Here is a 9,851-nt window from a genome sequence, read left to right as displayed (position 1 = left end):
CGAGGACATGGGGGCCACAGCAGGACGTGGAAAGGCAGCTTTATTTTTATTTAGGGGAGCTGCTGGGACAGGTTGACCAAGGACTCATGAAAAGTAACTGCCAGGGAGGTGGGCCAGGTCCTGAGCAGAAGCAAAGCAGGGAGGGGAGCAGGACCTCTGTCCTTCTGCCTCCATGCACTGTGAGGCTGAGCCTGCCTGGGGAGGCCGTGGCATCCCCCACAGTTGGCCTCAGGCATAAAAGCCCCAGAGGAATGTGGCCACAGCCATCATGAGCAGGGCGTTCATGTTGACCACACGGGCCCAGCTCGGGTGCTCACTGATGTCCTCTAGCCGCCCGGTTGTGGTAGCTGCCTCCTCCTGGAGGGGCGGGGGGGCCCCGCCCGCCCTGCTGCTGCTCATTCCGCAGAACCACAGCAGGCACTGGCACAGCAGGCCTGGTGCCCGGGACCCAGGCTCTGGGGAAGTCAAGGCTACAGTTAGTTAGAGGGATTTGGCCCCTTGCCCCCACCTCCGAGGCAGTGCCTTACCCTCCATGTCCACTGCCAGCTCAGGGAGCCGGTTGTGCACAAGTGTGGAGGTTGGGCCTTCCTGCTCATCAGCATCCAGGTCCTCCCGCTCCTCCTTGCTGTGCCGGAGACTGTAAACCAGGCGATGGAGCTGGGGAGGGTGGAAGTAGGGGCTTAGCAGGCAGTGTGCTCCTCGCCCAACCTGAGGTCTCGCCCACATGGCACTTCCCACACCTAGCCCAGGTTAGCACACGTAAGGGACCTTCATGGCTGCCCTTCACCCTCGGGCTAAACCCAAGCTCCTCCCTGGGTTTGGAAAACTCAGCCTACTTGCCCCATGTCAGCTGTCTGCACTCAGAATTATACTCTGGTCTCGTCTTGCGGTCTTGCTCACACACTGTCCTCCCCTGTTGCCTTTCCCCCCACTTCCCCACCTGTGGAATTCTGCCCCCAAAAGCTCCATGCCCTGGGGCACCTGCCCTGCAGCACAAGACTAAACCCTTTGGTGGGCTTTTAAGATAGTATCTGGTCCCACTCAGGCACCAATCAGATCTGTGTCTTCAGTCCCAGTGGCCCTGCCAAGGACTCTGGGGACTTTAATCACCTCCCCCATAATCATCAAGCTACCTCCCCCAAACCACCTCAGATAAATGTCACTAAGTAAGAACATTGTGTTTGCAAATGCATCTTCGAACTGGACCCCCAGGCTGCACTCACCAGCCCTCAGTATAGAGACTCAGGCCTCTCCACTAGACTGGCAAATGCAGTGTGCAGGGCTGCCCTGGCCACGTGGTACATGGCCGGTGCCCGGACAGAGACAGCACTTACATGCTTGAGCGGGATGGGTGCTGTGCACAGGGAAACCACCAGGGTGAGGAGGCCGGAGCAGGTGAAGAGCACGATGGCGAAGTAGAGGTAATGCACACGACAGAGGAGGGCGGGGCACGCAGACGGCCTGATGCAGCTGCCAGAGCCAAAGGAGAACTCGGGAATGAGGCGCGCCAGGCCCATCAGCAGGCCCCCGATCAGTCCCCAGAAGGCGCCCTGCAGGGAGAGGACGTCAGCCGGCTCCGATGACCAAGCTCTGCCCCAGGCTAGGCCTGTACTCATGCTCACCTGCTCATTGACGCGGGGCACGAAGAGCGCCAGCACAAAGACCGCGGACACAGGCGGCGCCAGGTAGCTGGAGACGGACTGGATGTAGTCAAAGAGCTGCCCGCCCTGCGCCGCCTGTACCACGGGCAGCCAGGCCACAGACACGGCCACGATGAATACCACCCAGAGCCTGCAGGGGGTGGCCATCAGGAGAGCACCCCGGTACTCGCCGCCCTCTAATCCTGAGTCCTCCCTGCCCCCACCCCGGGATGATGGGGTGGTCAGGAGATTGGGGGGGGACCCAGGCCACACCGTCCTACTAGGAGCAGCTCGCGGTCGCCTGCGCGGGGACGCAGGCGCGTGTAGATGTCCATGGTGAAAAGTGTGCTGCTACTGTTAAAGATGGAGGCCAGGGAGGACATGAGCGCGGCCAGCATGACCGCCAGCATGAGTCCACGCAGACCTGTAGGCCGATAGGAGCCGTGAGTCCCGGGCCACCAGGTCTCCTGGGAGGACGCCAGCTTGGCAATGGGTGACTCCTCCCAGCCGCCGCAGCCTCCACAATGTGCCCCTCGCCTGTGGGCAAGCGGCCACCTGGGTGCCCGCCCTCACCATTGGGCATGAGCTTCACGACAAGCCGTGGGTAGGCGATGTTGGAGCAGCCCACCTCGGTGCCGCACACGCGCTTACACACCTCCGGTACTACGCACGCCACCTCGTCTGCCGGAAAGATGGCAGAACGCTACTGGGGGGACTGGGAATTCGAACGAAAACGAGATGGGACCCCCTGGTGGGAGGTGGGGTTGGGTGGCCGGGTTCCCAAATCTTAGGACGGTCACGGAAACGGGAAGCAGGCACCTGGGTGGGGCACAGGGCTCAGTGGGGGCTGGGGTGCAGACGTTACCCGGGTACAAAATGCGGCTGATCATGCCCGGCATGACCATGAGGAACATGGGCAGCAGCTTCAAGTAGCCGCACAGGATGCAGCCCGCCTTGATGTGGGTCAGGTTCTTCCCCGCTAGGCAGCGCTGCACAATGACCTGCGACCAGGGGCGTTCAGCTGCCTGCATCCAGTCCCGAATACCTCCCCTTCAGGCCTTGCTTCACTCGCCGCTATAATTCAGGCCCTGCCTAGCTCTGCTGGCCCCAACCCGGCTCCACTCTAGCCCAGGTCCCGCCCACTTCAGACCATATCCACGCCCCAGGTGGTTTCAGGCTCCGCCCATTTCAGCTTCGCGCACAGCGGTTCTGGTTCTGACCCAGCCTCGCTCCACGCCCAAGCCCTGACCCCGCACCTGGTCGCTGCACCAGTACCAGCCTGAGACGATGGTAAGCCCCAGGAGCAGCGCGGGCCATGGCAGGTCCCCTGTCACAGGGTCCCGGAGCAGATGGTAGGAGTCAGGCCGTGGTCGATAGCAGATGCTGGAGATGTTGCCCACAGCCGGATCCTCAGACACTGTCAGCGACGTCATTGCCCCCAAGTATTTGTCGAAAAGCCCTGAATACCCGCCCACCTCGTGGAAAGCTGTGCGGGAAAGGCCGTCAGGGGACCCAGCGTCTGCACCAAGACCCTCCCTAGGACCCACATGCCCGAGACGCGCGATGTCCCAGCTCCCAGAATGAAAGCCCTGCGACCCTCGACATCCGCGCCCGCCCCCCTTGGGGCATACCGTAACCCATGAGGATGAAGGCACCCCCGAGAATGACGAAGGTCTGCACGGTATCAGTGTACATCAGCGCTGCCAGCCCTCCTGCAACGGGCCTGGGTCAGTGGGGACAGCCCAGACAGGCTGCTCCCAGGACAGATGGCGTCTGTGCGAATGTGAAAAAGGTGCCCCTTCCTGGAGAACAAATTTCAAAACGATGGCCCATTCTCCAGGTTGATGCACTCCGGCCATGGGGCAGGACTTGGTGAGCAGAGGATAGCTGAGGTATGCTCCTCGCACATCTCCCGAGCCCGCTCCCTTCCCTAAGCCTCTGCCACGGCCACCTGTCACCGTGTAGATCATGGTGATGCCCAGCAGCGCGATGACAGAGGCATAGATGTTCCAGCCCAGAGCCTGTTGAATGAAGACCGCCCCGGAGAACATGTCCACCTTGAAGGAAGGACCAAGCACGCAGGTCAGGACCCAAAGGCCAGGGACCCAGGTCCACTTCCTGCCCAGACCACGACACTATGTGGCCACACTTCAAAGGTCCCCTCGTTTTTCGATGGCCTGGCTTTCCCAGGTCTCACCCACTGTGGCCTGGGTCCCAGAAACCCGTGCCTTTCAGGCCCTGCCTCCGTTTTAACCTAAACTTACGCCTACTTCTCCTTGGCCCCGCCCCCTCCAAGGCTTTCTAGAGACTTCCACTCGGAGGTCCCACCCTTACAGGGCCCAGTCCAGCCTGCCGCGCGTGCGCACCGAAATCTTGGTGAAGATGTACAAAAAAAGCGAGAGCACAGACAGGTAGAGGCGGATACGATGGCCGCCGAAGCGCTTGCGCAGGTACTGTGGCATCGTAATGACTCCCGCTGTCAGGTACACCGGCGCGAAGAGCCAGCCGAGTAGCAGCACCACAAACAGCGCCTGCGGGCACAGTGCAACACCTGAGGGTGACTCCCTCCCTGTCTGAGATCCTGTCGTGGACGCTTCCTTCCTGCTGGAGGGTACGAGACCTCTTTGTGCACGTGCTACTACTATAAAGTCAGGGTCTCCTCTGGGGCCCAGAAGACAGAAGTGCAGACAATATCCCTGGGCATTAAGGGACAGGTTCTTGACACCTCCTTGGACCTTACGTAGAGCCACCCTTGCCCTCCCAGGCCATGACCCTTGGCCAGTCCCTTCCCAAATGATTTCAGCCCTCCACCCTCAGCACATGACAAAATACAGACCCCTCACACTGACCCCAGCCAATGCCAGGAAGGGCTGTTTCTGCTCCCCTCTCCACCCACCAAAACCATCCAGGCTCAGCTCAAAGGCCTCCTCCTCCAGGAAACCCTGGGCTCAAAGCCTGGTCTCCCAGCCCACCAAGGCAGCCCTCAGTCCCAAGCGTTGTTGACTTCCACTTCTGCAAAGGGCTTTAACTTGGCCCAGAGATCCTCACAGGCCACAGCTAGAGAGAGCATAGGAACAAGCATTTCACGATCTTTGAGGCTGGTAAGCCCACTTCAGAGAGGAGTAAATCAAGGCCACAGAGGGTAGAGGCGGGTCCAGATTTGCACAGCAAATCAGGAGCAGGGCCCATCCCCACTCTAAAAACAGTCACTTCCTACATCCCTCCTAGACGGTGGCCCTCACTTGAAGCCCAACCCCACCCCACTATTGGGAAGTCCTTCCTCCAGCCAGCCTCACATCTCGGCCTGGAGCCCCCGCCCCTCCCCTCCCCTGAGTGTGACCCTTGCAGGGGTTCCCACTGAGGTGGGTGTCATTAGCCAAAAGCAGGCCTCACGTTCCATTCAAATCCAGCCACAGCCAAGCCACTTGCAGCGCCAGTCCCTGCCAGGCCCACGAAGTGGCCACTGCCGATGTTGCTGGCAAAGAGAGAGGCCCCGACCTGGTGGCCAGAGGGATGGGTGAGCCAGGCTGCCTTGCTTAGCCCTTCCCATGCCATGGCCCAGCCTCTCTCACCGGCCACCACACCATGCTTCGTCCAGCCAGGAAGTAGCCACCTACAGTGCCTCTGTTGGTTCTGCGCATGGACTGAGGGACAGGGGTTGGGGGAGACCCAGGGTCAGGGCATGTCTTTGGACCGCATTAGCCTCCTGAACACATTCCTTAGCCTTGTTCTGGGCTGAAGATTAACCAGTGCTCAGCTCCCCTGGTGGCCACACCCCACCCCACAAACTTTCCAGCAACCCAGAGCCACCCAGGCCCCAACCTGGTGTCCAGCCACCCAAGCCTGAGCATGGCTGGATTCCCCCCTGACTTTCCTAGGGACCATGGATCAGGCCTGTAGGCTTCCATCAGCCATAATGTAGACAGGGGGACAGAAACCTCACTTAGAATGCCGACCCTGGTGAAAATACCAGCCCAATCCAAAGGTGGGATGACAGCAAGTGCTGGCAGGCACCCCCTGAGGCTGTCGAGACTTGATTGTCCCCCATCCCGGTTTCTCCCTCAGAGATCCAGGCATCCTGCGCCTACTGCTACCTGGGTTCTCCCTGAGAATTTCCCCCCAAACCCCAGAAACCTGGCCCCCAGCAGCACCCCCTCAACTTCTCACCCACAAACCGACACCAATGACCAGCAGGAAATAAGCAGCAATGACCAGGATGTCAGCAGGGTTGTCAATTAGGACGCTCTGACTCCCCAGCCCTGGTGCCAAGCCTGCCTCTGTGTGTTCCTCCATTCTGTACAGATCTGCCCCTCAAGGGACAAATCTCCAGATTCTCCCAGGCGAGGGATTAATGGTTACCTCAGAGGCAGTGAGCTGACAAATTCCCCAGGCCTTGGTCGTCCCCCCCCCCCTCCGCCCCTTCAGCTTTATTTAGCTGAATCAGGTCACGTCGAGGCTGAAGGCTGGTCCTGGGGAGGTGGGCACTTTCAAGTTCAGGAGCACTCCTCCCTGGACCCTAACCTCTACCCCTTCCCCAATGCCTCAGGCTCAAAATCACTTCTTTCACCCCCTAAAAATGCCTACCCTTCAGCCTTGACCTAGGGGCCTGACTGAGCCTGGTTCTGACCAATCCAGAGGGATCATTTTCAAACCCCAATCTGACATTGTCGCTCTGCTGCTCAGAAACCCTCCATAGCTCCTCATCACTCAGGAGGAAGTAGAAACTCCTTGACCTACTGGAGGTCAAGGCCTGCCATGCCCACCTCTTGCCACCCTTCCCGTTCTCCTCCATTCTGAACCTGGAGTTTCCTTCCATTTCCTTCCCGCACCTTTGCTCTTTTCAGCCTGTGTATTTTCATACCCCCAAATTGTCTCGTGAGTTGTGCCTTCTGTATAAGAGCCTCCCTGCCTCCCAAATGGTCAACTTCTGCTCACCCTTCAGTGCCCAGCCCATGTCACTCCTTCAGGAAAGACTTCTCTGACTTTTCTGATATAGTTCTGAGAACATTGTATGGTCCTTTACAGGGACCAGGCCTTCTCTCCAACAAGTTAGAAATTTCCCCAGAGCAGAAAATGGTCTGATTTATCCCTGAATTCAAGAAGGGAGAGGTTGATGCATAGCTATGCCTCTGTCTTTCTTGTAGAATTGACCAGAATTGGATGTCTGACTATGGCAGTTGGGTTCATGCCTAAGATGGGAAAGAGAGAACAATATTTTAGGGGAATATAATGAGTTATGTTGAAGGAGTGCCTTATTTTGGGTCCCTTCCAGAGTAGACCCTACAATGAGAATTGGAGTACAAGGACTTTAATGGGGAGGTGATCTCAGTAAAGACAGTGAAGGAGTGGGGAAGTGAGACAAAGAAAAGGGAAAAACCAATAAAGTGTGCACCAACTGACAAGTTACCACTGTGAATGGCTGGAACCCAATCCAAATGGGGACCCTCTGAGACTGTAGAGAGCACACCTCAGAACTGACCCCCATGGGGCCAGGAGCCTGCTGTGTTTATTCACCAGTTACTGTGTCTAACTGATTGGAGGTTACACCTCCCCACCCACTTCAGGCCTGCTGGGTACAGGGGCACACTCCTTTCCCCCAAGAGGAGCACCCTCAGACAGCTCAGGAAGCAGCTGGGGAGGCTGGGTGTCTGGGCACTGCCTACATAGGACTTCCCTGATGATGTATATGGTGGGCCAAGCAGATATGGGCAGGGCACCCACAGTGTCTGCTTCAGGGACTAAATGAGGTGCCTAAGAGGAATCCAGTATCAGAGGACATAGTGGGCTTATAGGCTCTTATAATATAATCTGTGTGCCCTCACAGTGGCCGGTAACATCCTCTTCCTCTCTGCCTTCATCTGCTGCCCCCCCTCTTGCTCACTCGAATGCAGCCATACAACCTTCTCTCCTTTCTTCCAACATGCCAGACTCTCCTTACCTCCTGGCCTCTGCACTTGCTGTTTCCTCTGTCTGGAATGTTCTCCTCCGGCTCTTTGCCTGGTTGGCTCTTTCTCTTAGACATTACATTTGCACAGTGCCCTTCTCCAACTATCTGGTAAGGTAACCCCTTCCCCAACTTCTCTTAGTTCTCTATTTTTTTCCTTCTCACCTTCGTGCCTTCTTTTCTTCCTCATTCCTTCCTTCATTAACAAATATTTATTGAGCCTTTACCACATGCTGGATGTCATTCTAGACCCTAGAGAGACAATGTTATCTGACAAACATGTCATCTGACAAATAAGCTGTCAGGAGCTTGCATTCCAGTCTCAGAAACAGACATTAACAAGCAACAGATAAACATGTATTATATTTACAACAGTTAAAAGTGCTGTGGAGTAAGGCGGGGCTGTGGGTGGAAAAGAGGAGGACCAGCCAACTCTACCTAGGTTGTCAGGGAAGTCCCATTACTTCATCACACTTGTCACCTGTATACTTGTCATCTGTCTCCCCTACTAGACTTCAGCTCCACAAGGGCAAGGAGCATATCTGCTTGGTCCCCTGTGGTCTGCCCAGCACCTGGCACACTGAGTGTTCAATAAACACCTGGGGAATGAATGAATTGGGACTGGAGATGGCCAGTCGGGGCATCAAGACAGGGAAGTGGTTACAAGCCAGGGCGTGGACTGCGTTGCCCAGGGAATGTCTGTGGGAGGGGACGAGCAGGGGGCCTGGGCAGACCCAGGGAAAGGAGCCTCAGACAGGGAAGGACCTATGACGACACCTCACCTGTTTCTTGCCCACACATGCTCTGCTTGGCTTCTTGTTCCTCCTCAAGATGAAAGGGGCTCTGAGGATCCATCGTTTCTATCCTCAAAGGCCCCTATAATTTGGACCCAGGAGTCCGTGCCCCCTCCCTAGGGAACTGCAGGGTCCAAGGTGAAGGTTGTGGGCCTCAGAATGGCCCGCAGGGCTTGGAGATTCAGATAGAGCCTGAGCTCCACACCTGAAACCCTCTGGCCCCAGCCTTTTCTTCTGGGTCTAGCTCAGGTGTCACCTGCTCCAGGAAGTGTTCCTTGACTCCCAGTTGGGCTCCTCCAGCCCCCAGTGCCTCCCTCAGTCACTGCTTTGACCACACCAAGTGTCACCCTCTGCCTAGAGATGTATGAGCCATTACTGGTAAAAGGGATCTCTGCCTTAGTGCCCAGATCCAAAGGGTGGGCATAGGTTGGCATTTCTAGATAATGTCCCATCTCTGAAGGTCTTACAGGGGGAGGAAAAAATCTGGAAACCAGACAAAATGGCAGGGGTGTGGGGAATTGGGAAGGGAACGGATTCAGTACTTATTTCAAGAATACAGAGCTAATAAAGGGGGATGGGGGCCTGAAGGTTCTATGGGGCCCAGCTTGAGCTCCTGTCCTGGCTCTGCCACTATCTGTACAATCCTGCTATGGTTGCCGCCCTTTCCAGCTGTCAGGGCTCATCTGATATGTGAAGGCTGCAAGGCTGAGGCTAGAGGCCCCCCTCCAGCCACAGGGCTGTGGCTTAGAACTGGCTGCGGAAAGCAACAGTACAAAGGACGGGGTGTCGCCGCAAAGCTCTCCAGTGCAGACTCAGCACCAATGTGATGTGGACTGTGTATTTATGTAGGTAGAAAAAAGTGCACAGAGCATTGAGGGACCGGGGAGAGGAACGTCTTGGCCTGGCCTCTAAGTCAGTTGAAACTGCAAGGGCCCTCCTGCAAAGTGAAGGACTCCCGCACGTCAGAGTACGGCCCACTCTGGGGGCATGTGGCTTTGGGATTGGCTGGACCTTTTCTGAACTTGCCCTCGGAGAACAGAGACTAGGGTACCTTAGGCGAGTCTCCCCAGCGGGCCTCACAGGGCGGGGCTGAGGGGAGCCCCACGCTCAAAGAGCAAGGCCTCGAGGTGTGGAGAGCTCAGCGTTTGGGGTAAGGGCGGGGTCTTTGGGGCCGCGGTCTCCCGGCGGGGCGAACCCAGAGGCAGTCAGCCGAAGAGCTTGAGGAAGCAGGGCTGGCAGTAGGGCTTCCCAGCGCGCTCCTGGAAGGAGCCCTTGGTGAGCGGGCGTAGGCAGAAGGTGCAGGTGAAGTGGTTCGGGTGGAAGCAGCGGCCCAGCGCCGACACGCAACGGCCGGTCACCGGGAGACCACAAGTGGCGCACAGGGAACCGCGTCGCGCGTGGAAATGGTTCTCGCACAGCGGGCGGCCCTCGTGCTCGAAAAAGCTGCCTGCCGAGAAGGGCGCGAAGCATTCC

The 9,851-nt window shown here is 57.5% G+C and overlaps 1 protein-coding gene across 3 annotated transcripts; it reads right to left on the bottom strand.

Annotated features, from left to right (window-relative positions):
• Nucleotides 1–22: 22 nt before the first annotated feature.
• Nucleotides 23–9,845, bottom strand: SLC5A2 (solute carrier family 5 member 2). 3 transcript variants are annotated; one of them, XM_019633805.1, is made up of 14 exons: nucleotides 5,808–9,845; nucleotides 5,213–5,284; nucleotides 5,034–5,138; nucleotides 4,007–4,171; nucleotides 3,592–3,697; nucleotides 3,272–3,352; nucleotides 2,897–3,126; nucleotides 2,506–2,641; nucleotides 2,214–2,321; nucleotides 1,914–2,064; nucleotides 1,623–1,791; nucleotides 1,335–1,550; nucleotides 528–657; nucleotides 23–455 (listed from the first exon to the last, which is right to left on the bottom strand). In XM_019633805.1, exons 1-14 carry the CDS (start codon nucleotides 5,931–5,933, stop codon nucleotides 229–231), a joined length of 2,022 nt encoding a protein of 673 aa, XP_019489350.1. In that variant the 5' UTR covers nucleotides 5,934–9,845; the 3' UTR covers nucleotides 23–228. The 3 variants fall into 3 exon arrangements, with proteins under 3 accessions (XP_019489350.1, XP_019489349.1, XP_019489352.1); XM_019633804.1 differs by having other exon boundaries at nucleotides 1,335–1,791; nucleotides 2,506–2,665; XM_019633807.1 differs by lacking the exon at nucleotides 1,623–1,791 and having other exon boundaries at nucleotides 1,335–1,470; nucleotides 2,506–2,665.
• Nucleotides 9,846–9,851: the final 6 nt, after the last annotated feature.

This window comes from Hipposideros armiger, unplaced genomic scaffold (genome assembly GCF_001890085.2).
Source record: "Hipposideros armiger isolate ML-2016 unplaced genomic scaffold, ASM189008v1 scaffold_1413, whole genome shotgun sequence".
Classification (NCBI taxonomy): Eukaryota; Metazoa; Chordata; class Mammalia; order Chiroptera; family Hipposideridae; genus Hipposideros; species Hipposideros armiger.
This window is presented reverse-complemented; position numbering and strand designations above follow the sequence as displayed.